This window comes from Aquarana catesbeiana, linkage group LG08 (genome assembly GCF_042186555.1).
Source record: "Aquarana catesbeiana isolate 2022-GZ linkage group LG08, ASM4218655v1, whole genome shotgun sequence".
Classification (NCBI taxonomy): Eukaryota; Metazoa; Chordata; class Amphibia; order Anura; family Ranidae; genus Aquarana; species Aquarana catesbeiana.
The window spans coordinates 279,387,657-279,409,934 of record NC_133331.1 but is presented as its reverse complement, the minus strand read 5'-3'; the positions used below and the strand labels follow the sequence as shown (position 1 = coordinate 279,409,934).

At 42.6% G+C, this 22,278-nt stretch overlaps 1 protein-coding gene across 1 annotated transcript in view; it reads left to right on the top strand.

Moving 5' to 3' along the window:
• The window catches only part of LOC141104567 (uncharacterized), a 95,965-nt gene extending 78,795 nt beyond the window's left edge, over positions 1-17,170 (top strand). Inside the window, exon 9 of the mRNA XM_073594174.1 lies at positions 15,757-17,170. Within this exon, the coding sequence (XP_073450275.1) occupies positions 15,757-16,730 (974 nt within the window). The 3' untranslated portion in view covers positions 16,731-17,170. The remainder of the gene's footprint in view (positions 1-15,756) is intronic.
• Positions 17,171-22,278: the final 5,108 nt, after the last annotated feature.

The following is a 22,278-nucleotide window of genomic DNA, read 5'->3' as shown; positions in this document are numbered from 1 at the left end:
AATTTAAAGTCAGCAGCTACAAATCTGTGGCTGCAAATACTGTGGCTGCTGGCTTTTAATATAAGGACACTTACCTGTCCAGGGACGAAGCAAAAACCCGCCTGAACCGATTGTTCAGGTGGCTTTGGGTGCAGGTGCCGGCATAGCAAATAAGGGAAATAGGAAGTGAAACCTTGCAGCTTCACAGCCAAGTTCCTACTGTGCATGCACGAGCCACACTGCACCTTGTTAATGGTCCCGTAGTCTTCTGGGACCTGTGATGTGTCCCAGAAGACTGCAGGGGAAGGGGGGGGAGGCGAACCACTGGCTCAGATCGCTGCGACAATCTGAGCCGGAGGTGGGAGCGGGTTCCTGTCAAAACCAGGTACCTGCTCCCCTCCCAAAAAAGTGCCAAGTGTGGCAGTGGAAGGGTGCAAACAAGCACCCTTTTGGGTGGAGTTCCGTTTTAACATGAGGTGGAGATGCCTCAATTAAACCATTGATTAGATTATTTTGTAGGACTGTATCCAATATTCCAATCCTAGTGTCCCCAGAGAAGGCCAGTCTTATTGCCCTGCCACATCGGACGAGGTGCAGGGGTAGGCAACCCACTCCGGCTGTGGTAAAGACTACCAATTTCATTATGCCTCTGACCCGAGAGTCATGCCTGTAGATGTCAGAGTCTTAGAATGCATCAGGGGACTTGTATTTCCACAAAAAATTACCAAGGTTGCCTACCCCTGGACTAGTTGGAAAGGTTCTAAGGTTTCCTATTATTATTATTATTATTATTCTAAGGTTCCCTACAGAGATCTCTTCTCGCTTTATGTCTTGGTGACAACATTGAAGGATTTCTCTCTGTTGGGGCCCCAGACAGGAAGTAAGGGGAGTTCTCCAACAGACACAGAGAGTAATAAAACAATCTAATGGGGGTTCCAGCCTTTTCATACTCTTTTAAAAATAGTATTTTTATTGCTGTTTCGACTGGTTTACACTTGCTTCAAAATGTGGCATTGGACATGCTTTGCACTCTGAGTGCCAATCAAAGCTCCTGTCACTAAATAAAATGGTTACCTTACAGTCCCGGTCACATATTGTATTTGCTTCGCTTCAAAAATTATACCCCATGTCACTTTTTTGGTGCTTCAAAGTGTCTCCAAAGCCTCCATAGAAGTCCATGACATTGCTCGCTAACACACCTGCAGCTTTTGAGAGGCTTTTATTGAGAGTTAGCTATGCCTTGTTTTGGAGGTATTGCAGGTATGGCATATCCCAGGATGCACTGGGAAACCAACAAGCGAACCAGAAGGACATTATCAGAAGTCACTTCTGGTTCAGGTGTATATATTCTGGGAGTGTCTGGTGCAGACTTCACATCTGGTGTGCAGCGTGGAGCAGCAGGAAGGTAAGTGTGGTCCGGACTGGAGCAACTAGCAGATGGCACACGTGGTGCGCAACATGGAAACACTATAGCAGAAGATGAGCGGGGACCGGAGAGAGAGGTGACTCACCAAACCAGAGGACCAGCAGAGCTTGAGGTTACTATTGAGTGGAGGATTATCAGAGCTGGGGGTTACTACTCAGCGGGGATCATAGAGAGAGGGGAGAATCGCCAAACCAGAGGATCATCAGAGCTTATGGTTACTACTGAGTGCGAGATCAGCAGAGCTGGGGGTTACTATTTAGTGTGGGATCAGCAGAGCTGGGGTTACTATTGAGTGGTGGATCAGCAGAGCTGGGGGTTACTACTGAGTGGGGACCACAGAGAGAGGAGGATCATCAGAGCTTGGGGCTACTACTGAGTGGGGGATCAGCAGAGCTGGGGGTTACTATTGAGTGGGGGATCAGCAGAACTATGGGTTACTACTGATCGGGGATGGAAGAGAGAGGAGGATCACCAAACCAGAGGATCAGTAGAGCTTTGGGTTACTACTGTGTGGGGGATCAGCAAAGCAGGGGGTTACTACTGAGCGAGGGATCATCAGAGCTGGGGGTTACTATTAATTGAGGGATAAGTAAAGCTGGGGGTTACTACTGAGCGGGGATCAGCAGATCTGGGGGTAATACTAAGTGAGGCATCAGTGTCAGAAACCATAAAATCAGACCAAGACAGAAGTACAGTTAAATCACACTTGTTTAATAATAAAAGCAAAAAGAACAAACTTAGTCAAAACATAGCCAAAGTTCAGTAACCGGAACAAATAGTCAGCCAAGCCAGAAGTCGGGGATCAACGTAGTGAAACAGCAAGCAGGATCTGGAGCCAGAAAGGATGTCAGCAATGCAAGTCTTTAAACAGGAACGCAGGAGATCGTCTTTGTAATGTTGACCAAGGCGAAGGCAGAGATCCTCTGCACTGCACGGCTTAAGTAGGCAGGACTGACTAGCAGGATATTATCAACAGCTGAGTAACTGTGGAGAGATAAGAACTGGCAATTAGCAGACAGCTCAGAGAAGGAAGGGCTGAGCTCAGCCCTGACAATCAGAAGAGCTGGGGGTACTCCTGAGCCAGGGATCTGCTGAACAAAGGTACTAATGAGCTGGGAATCTGCTGAGCGGGGATACCAATGAGCTGGAGGTATTACTGAATTGGGAGTACTACTGAGCTTGGGTTCTACTGAGACCCTTTAAAACAAATAGAAAATCAACACACACAGGGCATTTGTCAAACTTCATTAAAGCTTCAAAAAAAGCATAATCAAAGCATCAAAAACACATAAAAAAGCATGTTGAAGTGGTAGGGGCTTTAATGTGTGTTAAAGTCGAAGCAAGTGTTAATGAGCTCTTTGTGTGTTTCTGATAGAGATGTTCCCTCACTTGTGGCAATGTTGTCACAGAACATGAAGTGAGGGAACAGCTGGCCAGTGGTGTCACTAAATGTCACAGGTTTTACTCCTCCCATGTACCATTTCACTGCCGTTGTTTTATCCATGATGTCCAGGAAGATCTTCTGATCCTTCAGAAGATAGAAACCTGCAATTCACTCCGAGATACATTTTACAATAGTATTATTTGAAGGCGTGCTTAAAATGCGTTGTATAAGCATTTCTATTTCCTGCTTAATTGCAGTGCGAGAATCTTCCCCAACACGGACAGACAGAGAAGTCTTTAGAAAAACACAAGGATCTCCATAAGGACTTCACTATGGAGGATCTTCAGTCTGATATATCATCAGGTAAGAGATAGCATTGGGTTTGAGACCAACTTTGTCCCTCATGGGGGCTGAGATGTCCCTTTAGTCTCCTGAGATGAAGGTCGAAGAAATTGACTTAAACTGATGATGACAATGGAAATAAAACCATTCGGACCATTGGACACTATAAACTAGGCCTGATTACCCAACATCATTGTCCAACCACAGGAGCGGTAACCATGCTTCGCTGACTGAACAAAAGCAAACCCAACCAACAAGGATACAGCATGCAATGGAGCCTCTCCAAAAGAGTAGAGGCAGCTATAGCAACAACAGGAGACCCAATTTCACAATAAAGCTTATTTCCAGGTATGGCAGTTTTGACATAGTTACATTGGTCCTGTGCTTAGACCAATGTAAGTATGTATGTGCCATACCTGTGGGACCACCTGAAAGCTGGGAATCACTGTAATAGTCACCACTACTACAGTGATTTCCCCTAGCTTCTGGGTCCTGTGCCGAGCAGCATGAGCACCATTCAGAAAACATTGCATTCTCTTAATGAATGCAGAGCGTTCTCTGATTGGATGAGGTAGAGAAACAGGATGGTGACGTCGCAATCTCCACATTATCCAGTCAGAGAACACTTTGTATTCACTGAGAAAATGCAAAGTGTTCTCTGAGTGGCCCCTGTGGTGAGAAGGCAACCTCCTGTGTTCAGTAAGCAGTGGGGCACAGGACCGCTAAGCTAGTGGAGATCGCTGTAGTAGCAGTGATTTCCAGCTTCCACGGGGATCCCACAGGTATGGCACATACATACTGTGACAAGTTGGGGAATTTGTAGCTCATTGGTAGCTCCAAACGTTACACATTTGCCATGCCACAAACACGAACGTAGTGACGTATTACGAGGAATTTCAGCTCTTGAGCACCACCCTTTGGGCCCCTTCTGCTAATTTCCGTGTTTGGTGAGCATTGATTCCGAGCATGCGGGTTTGTACTTTTGACTTTTGTTTGACAGAGTTGTGTACTGACCATACGAAAGTCTGACGTCAAACCGCTGTCCGCCGAAAATTTACTAGCTTGTCATCCAACATTTGTTGGTCGAAAGTTGGACAACAGTTGTCAAAAGGAGCGTACTAACGATAAGATTTTAGGACAACAGTCTGTCAACAGACAATCCCCTGCCAACAATCGTACCTTGTGTAGGGGGCTTTAGGTTTGTGCCTCAATCTGTCCTGTCCCGGACAATATAGTGCAACGTGCACCTCTCACAGCTTCTTCCCCATCCCTGGCCCCCTTGGGAGGGTGGGGCCCTGAGCTCTAACCCTGGCTCTAAGATGAATGCAGTACTCGCGTGCATCATTAGTGTGCTTACTTCCCAGAAAACCTGGCCCAGACCGCCATATTAAACAGTGACGTGGGATCACCCTGCCACAATACTTACATCTGTTCAAGCTGGACCAATGTACCTATGTAAAAATTGCCATATCTAAACTTCAGCTTTATGAACTTTGGTTTCAGAATGATGGAAAGTCTAGATATCTTTGGCCAGATAGTGTGCTGGAACCCTGGTCAGATGGGACTTTCAAAAGCAACTTAACAGCAAATTTAATCAGTCTACTAAATGGTCTTTTGGAAGCATGGAAACATTGTTGGGGATCCATCTAGATAAACTCATCTTCTGATTTAGTCATAAACAGAAACAATACAGTGCATCCGGAAAGTATTCACTTCGCTTCACTTTTTCCACATTTTGTTATGTTACAGCCTTATTCCAAAATTGATTAAATTCATTATTTTCCTCAAAATTCTACAAACAATAACCCATAATGACAACGTGAAAGAAGTTTGTTTGAAATCTTAGCAAATTTATTAAAAATAAAAAATCCCATGTACATAAGTATTCACAGCCTTTGCCATGATACTCAAAATTGAGCTCAGGCGCATCCTGTTCCACTGATCATCATTGAGATGTTTCTGCAACTTGAATGGAGTCCACCTGTGGTAAATTCAGTTGACTGGACATGATTTGGAAAGGGACACACCTGTCTATATAAGGTCCCACAGTTAATCATGCATGTCAGAGCACAAACCAAGCCATGAAGTCTAAGTAAGACTGAGACAGAATTTTATCGAGGCACAGATCTGGGGAGGGGTACAGACACATTTCTTCAGCATTAAAGGTCCCGATGAGCACTGTGGCCTCCATCATCTGTAAATGGAAGAAGTTTGGAACCACCAAGACTCTTCCAAGAGCAGGTTGCCTGGCCAAACTTAGCAATCAGGGGAGAAGGACCTTAGCCAGGGAGGTGATCAACAACCCGATGGTCAGTCTGACAGAGCCCCAGCTTTTCTCTGTGGAGAGAGGAGAACCTTTCAGAAGAACAACCATCTCTGCAGCACTCCACCAATCAGGCCTGTATGGTAGAGTGGCCAGACGGAAGCCACTCTTCAGTAAAAGGGACATGACAGCCCACATGGAGTTTGCCGAAAGGCACCTGAAGGACTCTCAGACCACAAGAAACAAAATTCTCTGGTCTGATGAAACAAAGATTGAACTCTTAGGCCTGAATGGCAAGTGTCATGTCTGGAGGAAACCAGGCACCACTCATCACCTGGCCAATACCATCCCTACAGTGAAGCATGGTGGTGGCAGCATCATGCTGTGGGGATGTTTTTCAGCGGCAGGAACTGGGACACTAGTTAGGATCAAGGGGAAAGAAGAATGCAGCAATGTACAGAGACATCCTTGATGAAAACCTGCTCCAGAGTGCTCTGCACCTCAGACTGGGGTGAAGGTTCATCTTCCAACAGGACAACGACCCTAAGCACACAGCCAAGAACTCTGTAATTGTCCTTGAGTGGCCCAGACTGGAACCTGATTGAACATCTCTGGAGAGATCTGAAAATGGCTGTTCACCGAAGCTCCCCATCCAACCCGATGGAGCTTGAGAGGTTCCGCAAGGAAGAATGGGAGAAACTGCCCAAAAATAGGTGTGCCAAGCTTGTAGCATCATACTCAAAAAGACTTGAGGCTGTGATTGGTGCCAAAGGTACTTCAACAAAGTATTGACCAAATGCTGTGAGTACTTGTGTACATGGGATTTGTTTTTGTTTTTTTTGGGTTTTTTTTAACAAATTTGTAAAGATTTCAAACACACTTCTTTCATGTTGTCATTATGGGGTATTGTTTGTAGAATTTTGAGAAAAATAATGCATTTAGTCCATTTTTGGAATAAGGCTGTAACATCACAAAATGTGTAAAAAGGGAAGCGATGTGAATACTTTCCGGATGCAATGTATATTCATTAACCACTTGAACTCTAGAAGGTTTTACCCCCTTCATGACCAGGGCATTTTTTTCTATTCAGCACTGTTCTACTTTACCCGGCAACTGCTCAGTCGTGCAAGACTGTACCCAAATGAAATTTTATATTCTATCTATCTATCTATCTATCTATCTATCTATCTATCTATCTATCTATCTATCTATCTATCTATCTATCTATCTATCTATCTATCTATCTATCTATCTATCTATATCTATCTATATATATTTATATATTTATAGATATATATATAGATAGATATAGATATATATAATTATTATTGTTTTAACCCAAATTGAGCTTTCTTTTGGTTGTATTTGGTCACCACTGGATTTTTTATTTTTTATTATATGATATGATATGATTTATTATATGTTATAAAACATATCCTATAAAATCAAATTTCTTTATACATTTAGGACAAAATGTATTCTGCTTCATGTCTTTGGTAAAAAAAAATCCCAATAAGTGTATATTGATTGGTTTGTGTAAAGGTTATAGCGTCTACAAATTATGGTATGTTTACTGGAATGACTCAGCTATAGACGCTGGCGATGATCAGTGACTTATAGTGGGACTGTGATAGGGTGGCAGGCAATCTTGTGCTCACTGACACTATATTGGAAGGTACAGTAACTGACAATGAAACGGTATAGATATTTGCCAGCACGCCACGGATCTTCAGGTTGAGTCTCAACTTTTTTTTTTTACTGAAATATGATCACATCACAAACAAGAGAGTGTGACCTTTCAGAGTCACACAGGATCTCTTCGTCAGGCATGTGATGAAGTGATCCTGAAGATCTGTAGTGTTCTGGCAAATATCTACACATGTATGATCCAGTCTCCAGCTGGTGGTTGCTGCAGCACCCAGTATTTTAAAGCCTTTTCCAGGAAGTGTGCTATGGGAATATTGCCAACGAGGTCGCTAGTGACACTAACACAGTGATCGGTAATAATACTGTACACCGACACTGTTCTAATGACACTGATTGGGAAGGGGTTAAATGTGTGCCTAACAATGTGTAATGAGTGCTGCCTTTACTTTACTAACTGGCTGTTTTTTCTCCCTGCTTTTTAGGGAGAAGAAACAGCCAGATCTCTGGTCTCTGAGTTCTGTGTTTACAAACACATAGAACTCTGTGTGTGATTGGACTCAGCAGATCAGCAGGTTTTAGCCGAAATCATTGGCTGAAATCTGCTGCCAAACACGTGCCATGTCCAATCACAGCAGGTCAGCAGGGGGCACCAAACCCGAAGGCAAGCCGGTAAGGTACATGTACGTTGCCGAGCCTGCACCTGCCACCCACTCGCAGTATATTCACTGTGAGTGGTTGGCAGAAGGTTACAGTATGTGTTTCCTACAGATGGTTCCAGTGGCAGAAGTACACCAGAGAGATGTCCCCGTCCTCTGTATTCTCCGGATTCCTCAGAGGAAGATGTGAACATCCTAGAAGATAATCAGGTAGATGAGCAGGTAAAAAAAAAACAGTAGTGCTCTAAAATTAAAATTTTCAATGTTCTGCACTTGCTAGACATCTCCAAGAGATACTGTTCTCTTTAATATGAGATAACATGTATGCAATTTTTATTTTGTGTCATTTAGGATGAAAATCTGGTTTATGTCAAAGTTGAGGTTAAAGAGGAAGCAGACGAGGTGGATGGGAGGGATGATAAGGTGGAGGAAATTCCTGTAGAGATTGGCACAGGTGAGTAGAAAATCTTAAAGTGGTTGTAAACCTCCGACATGAAATATGAACAAAGCCTATCCCTCTATAGTGTGTACTTGTCTCAATTAAGAGCACTAATGCCGCGTACACACGATCGTTTTTCTCGTCGGAAAAAGATATGATGGGTTTTCCAACGGGATTCCGCTCAAGTTTGCCTTGCATGCACACAGTCACACAAGTTTGCTGAAATTACAACCGTCAAGAACGCGGTGACGTACAACACTACGACGAGCCGAGAAAATGAAGTTCAATGCTTCCGAGCATGCGTCAAATTGTTTCCGAGCATGCGTAGGAATTTTGCGCGTCGGAATTGCTGCAGACTATCGCATTTTCGGATAGGAACTTTTCCCAACCGAAAAATTGAGAGCAAGCAAAAAATGATGGAGCATACACACGGTCACATTTTCCAATGAAAAACTCTCATCGGTCTTTTTTTTTTTTTTTTTTTAAACCATAGATTTTTATTATAGATTTTCAGTTTATACATAAAGTACAGAGCATTGTTTACAGTATATGACATAAATAGGGTGAGTGTTGACTGACGGAATTCCACAGAGAGATAAATCTACGTGAGCCACCCATAACCACGTAGCTAACGACCTCAACAGGAGGTAGGCCCTGTCACCCTGACTGGGTACAGACTGTGAGCAGGAACCTCTAGTAGTGTTAAACAAGGCAGCCCTCTAATGACCTTAGTGAGGGTCAATAGTGAGGAAATACTGTATATGTTCATTTCGAACTTTGTAGACAGCTATCTTATGAACTTCAAACGTAGATATATCCTTAATACATTAATAACAGAAAACACGTACCTTTCAGAGCAGTTACTAAATAATACAGTCTGGGTTGGATCTTCTGGTGTGACTACTTCTAGTAATGTCAATTGTTTATTGATATTCTGATTGCTTTATCTAATTATTTAAATACTTTTACCACTATAAGCCTAGTTGTTTAGCCTAAATATCATGAAACATAACACTAATTTTCACAAGTGAGAGGGAGCATACTGAGAAGATCTCCAGACCTCCCAGTGTTTGTGGAAGGCCGGGACTCTTCTTTCCTTATACGCTAGCATTTTTTCCATTGTGTAGTCTCTACTCTGGAAATTACTTCTTCGATTTTTGTGGGTGATTGAGAGCGCCATTCCCTTGCTAAGGATATGCGTGCTGCAAATAGAATATTTATAACAACCTTTCTCGTCAAATGAGGAAAGTTGTCTATGCCCAGACTAAGGAGGTAAAGTTCAGGATTTAGCGGGCTTGTGGTATTTGTAATCGTTTGAATGATGGAAGCTACTTTCTGCCAGAAAGGTTTCATTACCTTGCAGCTCCACAATATGTGTAGAAGGTTACCAGTATTGTCACATTTTCGCCAGCATATTGGGGAGGAACTCTGGTTCATTTTGTGAATACGTAGGGGAGTAAGATACCACCTATGTAGTATCTTCTGTGCATTATCCCAGTGGTCTATGCACTCTGAAGATTTACTATTACTCTTCACCGCTAGATGCCACTGGTGTAATGGGAATTCCTTTTTGAGGTCCTGTTCCCACTTTCTCATGTTGGGCAATTTAGCCTGTAAGTATAGAGGGGTAGCGAATTTGTAGAATAATGATATTCCCTTGTGTTTCCCCGGGCTTTTGTTTAATAGATAGTGCCACAGTATTTGGGGTAATTTAAGTGGTCTAGATTTGTTATGTTTGAGGTAGTGCTTTATTTGAAACAGTTGATAACTTTCCATTGTTTCCTGTCCTTGTAGGTCAGGTGTGAGGAAATGTTCCCCTCTGTTTTTCAAAGTTTGGGTCGATATGTTTGGGATCAAGTATACATATGTTGCTAATGGGATTTGTATTTCCTGCATAGTAGTATCCTTAAATGGTTGTCTTAGCAATGAGGACCAGGCTGTTATAGAAGCTTGTACCGTAGGGTATAGTGGAGTGATTGGTCTATGGTGCATACCAGCAGCTATCACCAGGGCTGGTAGATTATGGCCGGGAGTGATTTCTTGTTCTAATTCAGACCATTTATTGTCAGTTTGGCATGCGAACCAATATCGAGTTCGTTCCAATATAGCTGCTTGGTAATAAGTGTGTGCGTTTGGGAGACCTACTCCGCCTAAATGTTTGGGTTTATACAAATGAGTCAGTGCGATTCTAGTTTTTTTTCCTGCCCAAATAAATTTATTTAAATTTTTCGCTAGTTGTGAGAAGAATGTTTGAGGAAGAGGTATGGGCAGAGTTCTGAAATGGTATAGAAGTTTAGGTAATATTTGCATTTGATATGCAGCTATTCTCCCCATCCATGATAAATGCAGTTTACCAATTTGGACCATTTCTTCTTCAACACTTGCAAGTAGAGGAGTGTAATTGCTGGAATATATGGTAGTTTAGCGCAAGAGGAGGTGAGCTGCACACCAAGATACGTAATTGAGGGGGGGTCCCAATTACAGGGAAACAAATGTTTAATCGTGCTTTGTTCTTCTATGGGTATATTGAGTGTTAAAGCGAAACACTTGTTTGTGTTGATTTTGTAAAAGGAGATTTTACTAAAATTATGCAATAGTTTTTTAAGTTCTTGTATAGAGGTTGCTGGCTCGGATAAGGTTACCATTATATCGTCGGCAAAGAGTCCTATTTTATGACCGTCTTTACCTATATTTATGCCTTTGATGGAAGCATTGGACCTAATGCTTTGTGCCAGAGGTTCTATAATGAGTGAAAAGATTATTGGGGATAAGGGGCAACCTTGTCGTGTACCATTAGATAGTAGGAAAGGATCAGATAGGAGACTAGAGGTATAGACTTGGGCGGATGGGTTTGAGTATAGGGACATAATTGCCGAGTGTATCATTCCTGATATTCCAAATTTTTGTAAAGTTTTTGATAGGTAACCCCAATGCACCCTATCGAACACCTTTTTCGGCGTCTAATGCAAGAAAAATACTTGGTAATTGATTAAGTTCTGCAAATCGTAGTAGATCTAACATCCTTCTAGTTCCATCCGGTGCTTGTCTGCCCTTAACAAAACCCACCTGATCCAGTCCTATTAGGGAAGGGGTAATTTCTAATAACCTGTTGGCCAGTACTTTCGCATAGATCTTTAGGTCGCAGTTGAGTAGGGATATTGGCCTATAATTTTGGGGGTTGGAGTTGTCTTTGTCGGGTTTGGGTAGTGTTACTATTATTGCTTGGAGCATTTCTCTTGGGAAGGATCCCCCTGTGGCTACTTTATTGAAAACATCTACTAGTTTTGGTGCAAGCAGGGAGCTGAATGCTTTGTAGTACTCAGCGGAAAAACCGTCCGCTCCTGGGGATTTATGCATGGGGAGAGTTTTAATAACTGTCTCAATTTCTGCATTATTGATTGGAGAGTTTAAGGTTTGAAGAATTGTTGAGTCTACTGAGGGGAGTTGGATTCCTTGAAGGAACTCATCTATCTCTTTATCTGTAGGTTGGTAGGTGGATGGATCTTTATTGAGATTGTAAAGGGTTTTGTAATAGTCCCCAAAAGTATTAGCTATGTCCTTAGGGTTGTGGAGTGTGGTATTGGAGCTATGATGTTGAATATGAGTGATGTTGGATTTCGCATGTCTTTTTTTAATTTGCGAGGCCAGAAGGTTGCTTGCCCTATTGTTTTGGGAGTAAAATGATAGTTTCAGCCTTTTGAAATATAGATCGTAGTCTGCCCTAAGTTCCTGTCGCAGTTCTTCGCAACAAGAATTAAGGCGTTTTAAGATGCTGGGGGATGCGGTGCTGGGGTCCTTGTGTTGGGCCTCTAGATCTGCAATATCTTTATGGAGTTTCGCTAAGTGATGTGATTTCTTTTTCTTTTCTCTTGAAGCAATCTGAATAAGAATACCCCTAGCGTATGCTTTGTGAGCACACTAGATCATTGTTGGGGAACATTCCCCATTGGAATTGATACTAAAGTATTCTTTAAGTTTCTTCTCTATTTCCTCTTTAATGTGAGGACAAGACAGGAGGTAGGTATTGTTGCACCATAGTGGTTTGTGGGATGTTTTATTGCTAGTTTCAACCTCAAAGGCCACAGGCGCATGATCAGACCACGTAATGTTGAGGATATCAGCCTTAATCACTTTCTGCAGGGTATACATATCTGTTAGGAAAAAGTCAATTCTAGAGTAGCTATTATGTCTCATCGGTCTTTTGCGGGCCGAAATTCCGATCGTGTGTACACGGCATACGCGTAATTTCTGTCTGCTCTCTCCTTCCTCTGCTATCAGCATGAGTCACTTGTGACAAGTTTTCCTGACACCGACACCAAGAGAAAAATGGTGACAGAGGAGGGACCTCCAGCTGATTGACAGCCTCAGCTCTGTTCGTGTGCTGTGTAAAGGGGGGTGTGTCTCTTCCCTCCAATCAGATCTCAGAGCTTTCCTCACTGAGCTCTGCAGAGTGTAACTTCAGCTCTCTGCCCCCTTTTTTCTGAACTCTCAGAAAAGGTTAATAATTCTGGACTTTGAACAGATGTAGAGAAAACTGCAGATAAACAGATACAACTTATGTAGGAGGATTTGTTTCATCTCTGTGTAGCACCTGAGGATAGGAAGGGTTTACAACCACTTTAAAGCCTACATTTTGAAAACAATAAAAAATCAGCACAAGGGACGTTGCTTACTATTATTGTGATTTGGCCCTTGTGCTTCTTGCGCTTGGTTTAGTAGAAATCTTCCTCCTCTATTCGTCCAGTCCCTGTAATCTTTTGGTGTGGTGGAGGTTGATTGGGGCTGAGGGAGCTGTGACAGGCACTCGTCAAGAGTGCCCGGCTATGCCCGCCCTTTCTGCCCAGCTTCTCCATTCATAGAAGCTGTACTATGGCTTTTTTGAATGAAACACAATCTATGGATGGAGGAGGCAAACCTTTCAATCATCCACCCATCGCTTTTCATTCATAGATACTATAGTACAACTTCTGTGAATGTAGGAGGTGGGCAGAAAGGGCAGGCATAGTCAGACACACTTGATGAAAGCCTATCACAGCTCACTCAGCTCTGTTAACCCCTGCTACACTGAAAGGTTATGGCTGGGGGCTAGGAAGGGGGATCAGAGGAGGAAGATTTCTACTAAACCAGGAGCCAATAACACAAGGAACATATCTCAATGATATTATTTAACATCCCTTGTGCTGATTTTATTTTTATTTTTTTTCTAAACTTAGGCTTTAAACTACCCAACAGGTTTTTACTGTGTCTCCGAGAGATCTGTAAGAAAAGTATAAGACGCCACTCAACCAACCCGATCCATGTTAAGTGTGAATGATGACCTCAGCCAGCGTTGCTCCATTGACCACGCCCCCGGTGAATTTCACCCTGCCTACTGGGGCTTAGTCATAGAGACCTATGTCAAAGACCGGTGGTCAGGGCGAAACGCGTCAGTAGGCAGTGCTGGTTGAGGCCATCATTCACACCTAACATTGGGTTGGTTGAGCACCATCTAATTCCTTTCTTACTGACACTCTGGATGTGTAAAACCAGATTCCAGCTCCCTCTTTCTTGAAGACAAGCGGGGAACAACACCATATTATGCTTTTGCTTAGAGGTACGCTGAAAGTTTTGACAGGTCTCAGAGAGATCTGTGCCTTATGTTCCCACCTGATGTGGCCATCTCACCATCCATGCTGGAACTGGATGGAGAAGCTGGAGCACATAAAGTTGATTAGAGACACGCAACACCCATGTGGATGGACACAGAGTCTCAAAGTACTACAGGGAGGTCTTGCTGTTGCAGTATCCAACACATATAAGAAGCCAGGGACTGACTTGGCCAACCGGGTTCTATTTATATCTAAAAAATCACTTTTGGCTGGTTGGCCCTTTAACTATACATTAGAACTCAGACTTTTTTTTTTTTTTTACAGAAAGCTCTGTACTCTTAAAATTTCCAACCTGAAATGACATAAAGCAGGGGTATTCCACGGTGGCCTCAGGCTCTGGGATGGTGGGTCGGCAAGCCCAGATTGCGTTCTGCCATCCCAGTGCATCAGAGTGCATGGAGCCAGCATCAGAGGGAGCAGATGGCTGTGTGGGGAGCAGGAGCCCCAGAAGCTGGGAAAACCTCAGCACATCAGAGTGAAAGCAGCCTTATAGGGGCTCAGGGCAGTAGGGGCTCATTTACATTTGTGGTTTGGTTGTGGGGGGGGGGGGAGAAAACCTCATAGTTCACTTGTGGCCAGTAGTCCGTTACCAAATCACTTAAATGGCCCTCGCTCTTCAAAAGGTTGAGCACCCCTGGCAAAGAACATGATTTAGAGCACTCCTCCTTTTAACCACTTAACGCCAGGCAACGTACCGGTACATCACTGACTTTGAGTGGTAATAGCTGCAGGCATCATCCCAGGATTGTTTTTAAGAGCTCTTACTTGTAAAACCAATTCTAGTGGCTAAATAGCAACTGGAATGCTTTTACAAGTGGGGAGAGCCGAATTCCCGGGTTCTCCCATCTCTTTGGGGAACCCAGGATTGCAACCTGGAATGGCCTTGATCATCTCCATGATCTAAGAAACCAGAAGCGATGAGTGTTTTGGCACTTTTGGTTTCGCCAGTTGTAAACAAACCATTAGTGGTTTGTAAAAAGCATCGGATCATACCGATGTTAGTATGACCCGAAGCTTTTAAGGGCAGATGCTGAGGAGATATCTGGGGTCTAATAGACCCCAGATGTCTCAGTAAAGAGGACATATCACTGCCTATTTCTATCTTAAGAGATTGTACATTCCTTATGATAACAATAAAAGTGATTGTAAAAAAGGTACATTGTAAAACATTTTTTTTAAATTAAAAGAAAATTAACCCCCCCGTGCTCATGAGCAAAGGCGAACGCATGGAATCTCACCACACATGTGATGTGACACATCACCGTAAATTTCAGATCAAGAACAATAATTCTAGCACCAGACCTCCTGTGTAAATTTAAAGTGCTAACTTGTAAAGGCTTTTCAATTTTGCCTATGGATAATATAATTTACGTAGTTTGTCGCCGTTCCACAGGTGCGTACAATTTTAAAGTGTGACATGTTTGGTATCTATTTACTCGGCGTAATATCACCTTTATATTTCAACAAACAATTGGGTATTATATTGTGTTTTTGTGCATTAAAACTCATTAAAGTGTATTCTTTCCAAAAGTATTGCATTTAAATAACTATTGTGTAAATACTGTGTGACATAAAAAATTGCAACAGAGAAAAAAAATATACCTGTGCTCAGATCTCAATAGCTTGTACATGTATTTTACATACCAGGTGCTAAAAATTGCAACAGACACCATTTTATTCTCCCGGGCTTCTGCCTTAAAAAAAAAATATATATATATATTGTTTGGGGGTTCTGAGTAATTTTCAAGCAAAACAATACTGATTTTTGCATGAAAAGTGTCAAAATAGACCTGGTCTTCAAGTAGTTAAAGAACACCCCTTAAAATTCATCTCTTATTTCCCCCAGATGGACGATACAGAAAGTGCAATATGGAGAAACATCACATTATCACTCCAGATGGTGAAACAGAAGATGACGAGATCCCAGAAGATTATGCAGAGGAAAACCCCATTACGCCAAACCACTCTGCAGAGAAGCCATATTCATGCAACAAATGCAGAAAGCGTTTCACTCAAAAATCTTTTCTCCAGAGACATCAGAAATGGCACAGCGGTGATAAGCCCCATTCCTGCCCTGTGTGTGGGAAATGCTTTACTCAAAAATCTGACGTTATCAGGCATCAGAGGACTCACACGGGAGAGAAGCCATACCCTTGTTTCAAGTGCGGAAAATGTTTTTCTCAAAAGTCATTTCTCATAAGACATGAAAAAGTTCACACAGGGGAGAAGCCGTATGCCTGTTCTGAATGTGGGAAGTGTTTTACGGAAAAGTCAACTCTGGTCATCCATGAAAGAAGCCACACCGCCGAGAAGCCTTTTTCCTGCTCCGAGTGTGGTGAATGTTTCCCTAGGAAAGACAGCCTTTTGACGCACCAGAGATCTCACACAGGTGAGAAGCCCTTTTCATGCTCTGTGTGCGGGAAATGTGTCTCTTCAAAATCACAGCTCATTAGGCACCACAGAATTCACACCGGAGAGAAACCCTTTTCTTGTCCGATCTGCGGGAAATGTTTCACCCACAAGTCGAACCTTGTTTATCATGAGAGGACTCACACAGCCGAAAAGCCACACTCCTGTCCTGAATGTGGAAAATGTTTCACCCAGATAGGGAACCTTATTTCGCACCAGAGGTCCCATTCGGGAGAGAAGCCATTTTTCTGCGCTGAGTGCGGCGAATGTTTTTCCAGGAAGTCATCCCTTAGCAGGCATAGAAAAGTTCACACAGGGGAGAAGCCCTATACATGTCTCAAGTGCGGGAAATGTTTTGCCGAAAAGTCACACCTGGTCACACATGAAAGAATTCACACCGGTGACCGGCCATTTTCGTGTTCCCATTGTGGGAAAAGCTTTACGGATAAGTCAGATCTAGTTAAACACATTAAACGCGTTCACGTTCTGGCCATGGAAAATGGGTCTCAGCAGGATCCTTCCATAGCTGATATCTAAGGTCTCACAGAAGACAAGAGGTCCTTGGGTTGTGACAGGACAGCTCACTTTCAGATGGATGGTTTACATTTGAAATCCCTATAAACAAAACTACACCGGACCTTTAAGATACCACACCATTCATAGAAAAATTGTAACAAACTTTATTGCATCATAGAAATGTTAAAAAAACATCAATAATGTGCATAAGACATTCCAGAGTTACATTACACATGATTTGTACATAACAGAGCAGATGTACATCAAGTGTTCAAGACTCCCATCTAGATATCCAAATGGAGTCATCTTGCTTGTTCAACCATTTTCATCAGAAACATTAACACTTTAAAAACATTAATGTAAGGGAACAATTAACAATCCATATCCAAAATACAAGTTATTCCGTTACATACCCTTGACATTTACCAGAAAATATTTATCTGCATCAAACATGAAAACGATATGTGCAACCAATTTAAAAACAAGCAGTGGATGGACCACTCCTCAAATGAAGAAGAGCCAAGCATGTGTGGTTTACATTGCGTCACAGTTAACAAAAACTGAAAGTAAACTCAAAATCCAGGTGCACTTTAAGCAGCAAGGATGGCATTACAATCAGCATGGGCTTGGGCATAGAAAGTTTAAAGCCTTGCCAATGGAACCACTTGGAGCTTGCACAGGGCTTGAGGATAATCCCATGGGATAGGAATGAGGGAGGAGAGTGAATACACATGCTCCCCCATACCAAAAATCACCAGTTATTTTTTTCTCCCTCCTGGCAGCTAAACGAAACATTGAGAAAGTGCGGGGGCAGGCGTGTATGCTGGAGCTGCCATTTAAATTGAACCGTTGCTTTAAATTAAAACTCTTATTGGAATTCCTCTGATTCATTTGACTGCACCTTAAAAAAAAAAAGCTCTTGTATTCAGACTTCATTTTTGTTTCCTCATTCCTTGTTGTTGTAAAAATTTATAGTAAAAATAGTAAAAATTACAAATATAATTAAAAGGGAAAAATTGTCAATGAACACATTGCTCGAATATGAAGGCTGATAATATTCTTAGATGGAGTTTAACCCAAACTGCCGACTGCAGGCTCCGCCGTTTGACAGTTCTTATTTAGGTAAGGGGCGGGGCCATCTGGGGACCAATCTAGCATGCACCAATCGGTGACTTCACATGGGGTTGTGACACCAGGTGATGTCGCCAGGTGGCCCTTCCCCTTGCCTATGTAAGAACTGTCAAATGGCGGAGCCTGCGGGCAAACCTTTTTTTTCCCAGGTGTCATTATTGACAATGGATCTACATCGGGGGACATTGTTTTTTTTATTATTTTTAAAAAAACTACATTTTTAAAAAAAAACTGTCTGTGTTTTTTTTTTATTTTTGACACTTTTTTGATGAATGGGTAGGGGTACTGGCCTCCAGATTCTGAAAAGCCCCCCGCCTGCAGACCCCCACAGCCACAGTCCAGGTTTGTTGGGAAGAGGCCCTTGCGGGCATGTGGCTTGGTATGGGCTGCATGCCCGGATAAGGGTATGATATAGATTTTGGGGGGAACCCAAGTCTTTTTTTTTTTGGCATAGGGTTCCCCTTAAAATCTATACCAGACCCAAAGGGTCTATTTCTATTGCCGGAAATGGTATTGTATTGCCGGCAATTTAAATGTAATTTTTTCTTTATAAATGTCAGTTTTGCTGCAGCAGGTTCTATACATGGTACAGATGTGCCACTTTACAGGCAGACTAAGGGGACCCCCTCGCACTATATTCAAAGGAATTTTAAGCATCATTAACCACTTGCTTACTGGCCACTTAAACCCCCCTCCTGCCCAGACCTATCTTCAACTTTCAGTGCTCTCAAACTTTGAATAACAATTAGTCATGCAACACTGTACCCAAATTATTTTTTTGTCATTTTTTTCATACAAATAGAGCTTTTTTTTGATGGTATTTGATCACCTCTGGGTTTTTTATTTTTTGCGCTATAAATGAAAAAAGACCGAAAAATGTCTTAGATTCAGTGATAAAATTTTGCAAATTAGTAATTTTTCTTCATAAATTTTGGCCACAATTTATACTGCTACATATCTTTGGTAAAAAATAACCCACATTAGTGGATATTATGTGGTCTGTGTGAAAGTTATAGAATCTACAAGCTATGGTGCAAATCATAAAAAAATGATAACATCTGATGTGCTGGCGGCCTATCTCATTTCTTAAGACCCTAACAAGCCAGTCTCTGCTCTAATTCATCCCAAAGGTGTTCTGTTGGGTTGAGGTCAGGACTCTGTGCAGGCCAGTCAGGTTCCTCCACCCCAAACTAGCTCATCCATGTCTTAATGGACCTTACTTTGTGCACTGGTCAAAATAATTTGGTGGAGGGGGGATTATGGTGTGGGGGTGTTTTTCAGGGGTTGGGCTTGGCCCCTTAGTTCCAGTGAAAGGAACTTTTAAGGCGTCAGCATGGCAAGACATTTTGGACAATTTCATGCTCCTAACTTTGTGGGAACAATTTGGGGATGGCCAAATTGACAGTTTCACACACTGAGCGACTGTCGCTTCACGATCTGCTGAATGTTACACAATGCCTGGATGTAACATTTCAGAGCAGTTCTCGGGAGACAGCACCGGGTGATTAGGGTGTGCCCAGGCACACCCGGCACACCCCGTGTGCACGCCTATGCACCCGGACATCTCTACACTAGTGTTCATTTTCTTCTCCCCTTCATCCCTTTTCTACAGATGGACTAGATAACGGGAGTCTCATGGAGAGGTTGCCCATGACCTCTCCAGGTGAAGCAGAAGATGATGACATGACATGCGACTCGTCAAAAGACTTCATTACTATAAATGTTCATCCAGCACTTCCCAGTGTAGATCCATTTCTGATCCCCCTACACATCTTGAGGGTTTTCCTGATCACTCCATACTCATTTCACACCAGAGAAGCCACACTGAGCATAAGCCATATTTATGTTCTGAATGTGGAAAGTGTTTTAACCAAAAAAGCCAACTTATTTCTCACGGGGTAACTCATACAGGGAAGATGCCGTTTTCGTGTTTCTTGTGCGGAGAGCAATTTGCTCAAAAGTCTTCTCTAATCAATCATCAAAATATACACATCAGGGAGAATTGGTATTTATGTTCCGAATGTAGTAATTTTTTTACAACAAAATATTTACTCACTGTCCACCATAGGGCTCACACTGGAGAGAAGCCATTTTCCTGTTCGGAATGCAGAAAATGTTTTTCTCAAAGATCACATCTTAGGTCACATTAGCAGATTCACAGTGGCGAGAAACCATACCCATGTTCAGAATGTGGGAAGTTTTTTGCTGTAAGGTCTTATCTTATTAGGCACCAAACGACTCAAATGGGGAAGAAGCTGTTTTCCTGTTTGGAATGCGGTGAATATTTTTCCTGGAAAGCGTCTCTGATAAGACACAAAAAAGCCCACAGTGGAGAGAAGCTGTATTCATGTGACAAACATTTTTCTCATAAATCAACGCAGCTCACTCACAAAAGAATTCATACAAGAGAGAAGCCCTACTCCTGCTTGTAATGCGGGAAATGTTTTTATAAGAAGCATTTACTTCTTATTCATCAGAAAAGTCACACAAGCAAGAAGCCATATCCCTGCTCAGAGTTCGGGAAAAGAGGCTATCTTCACGCCCACCAGAGAACCCATATGGGTTTGAAACCCTTTCCTGTTCAGAATACTGTAAATGTTTTCCTGCAGATCCTCCTTCGTCATTTATAAAAGAGTTCACACAGGGGAGAAGCCCTTTTCATGTTCTGAGAGCGGGAAATGTTTCTCTTGAAAGTCAGCTCTCATCACACATAAAATAATTCACATGGGAAGGAAGCCATATTCATGCTCGAAGTGTGGGAAGTGTTTTACTGATGGAGGAAATTTAGCCACCCATCAAATCATTTATACGGGGGATATTCACTACAGCTGTTCTGAGTGCGGGAAAGGCTTTACCAGGACAGGAAGTCAAGCTTTGTTGCACATCATGGGGTTCACACCGGTGTTAAACTTTGTTCATGTTCAGAATGAGGGAAACAATTCTCAAAGGAATTCTCTCTTGTATCTCATGTCAATTCCCATGGGAGGCAAGAGGTCCCCATCTCAGAATGTGGTAGCTGAAACAGATATATAGGCACACAGGCTTCTTTTATAAAATAAACATCTCTTGCAGGATTCAGATTGTTATGCCCCGTAAACACGGTCGGAAATTCCGACAGAAAAAGTCAGATGGGAGCTTTTCATCATATATTCCGACCGTGTGTATGCCCCATTGGACTTTTTACGTCCAAAATTCAGACGGACTTAGATAGAGAACATGTTCTGTATTTTTCAGACGGAACAAATTCCTATCGGGAAAACCGCTCATCTGTATGCTGTTCCGACATACCAACAATTACACATGCTCTGAAGCAAGTACGCGAGGTTGTACGTGTTGTCCCATCGTACGTGTTGTACATCACCGCGTTCTTGGCGGTCTGAATTTGGTGTGACCGTGTGTATGCAAGACAGCTTGAGCGGAATTCCGTTGGAAAAACCTTCAGAGTTTATTCCGACGGCAAAACCGGTCGTGTGTACAGGGCATTACTCAAGCTAAATGAGCCTTTGTGTTTTTCTTTCCTTGGGTGCTGGTGGACATGTGGATTGTTTTCTGTATGCTTCAGGTTGTCAAAAGTCAATGAACTGCTACTGGGAGGTGTGTTTTTCAGTGAATGCAAAGCTTTCTCTAAATGGAGGGGGTGGAGATTGTGATATTACCGCAACACCTCTCCACCTCATTCAGTCAAAGAATGCCTTGGGTAATTTTTGAAACTGAAGTTTAGGTATGCTTTTTTTTACTTAGTTCCAACTTGGACCAAAGAAAATACAGTGGGGACGGAAATTATTCAGACCCCCTTAAATTTTTCACTCTTTGTTATATTGTAGCCATTTGCTAAAATCATTTAAGTTAATTTTTTTCCTCATTAATGTACACACAGCACCCCATATTGACAGAAAAACACAGAATTGTTGACATTTTTGCTGGTTTATTAAAAAAGAAAAACTGAAATATCACATGGTCCTAAATATTCAGACCCTTTGCTGTGAGACTCATATATTTAACTCAGGTGCTGTCCATGTCTTCTGATCATCCTTGAGATGGTTCTACACCTTCATTTGAGTCCAGCTGTGTTTGATTATACTGATATGAGCGCTCACTCATCCCCACCCCCTTTCCTGACCGGCCGGGCTGCATGCTCGGATAAGGGTCTGGTATGGATTTTGGGGGACCCCCACCCTGTTTTTTTGACGTAGGGGGTTCCACTTAAAATCCATACCAGACCTATGGGCCTGGTATGCCCCGCGACGGAGCTTGCAAGGTGTCAATCTCGCCGATAAAAGCGGCGAGATTGACTTCCTTTTCTAGTCCCGTCGTACCCGAGTCATGTTCAAAATGAACGGACTTTTTCATGTGTGGGCAAGTCCGTTCATTCAGAAAGTCCTTCGTAACTCCGTCAGGAAGACCGGCGGACATAGTCTGCTGGAAAGTCTGGTTGTGT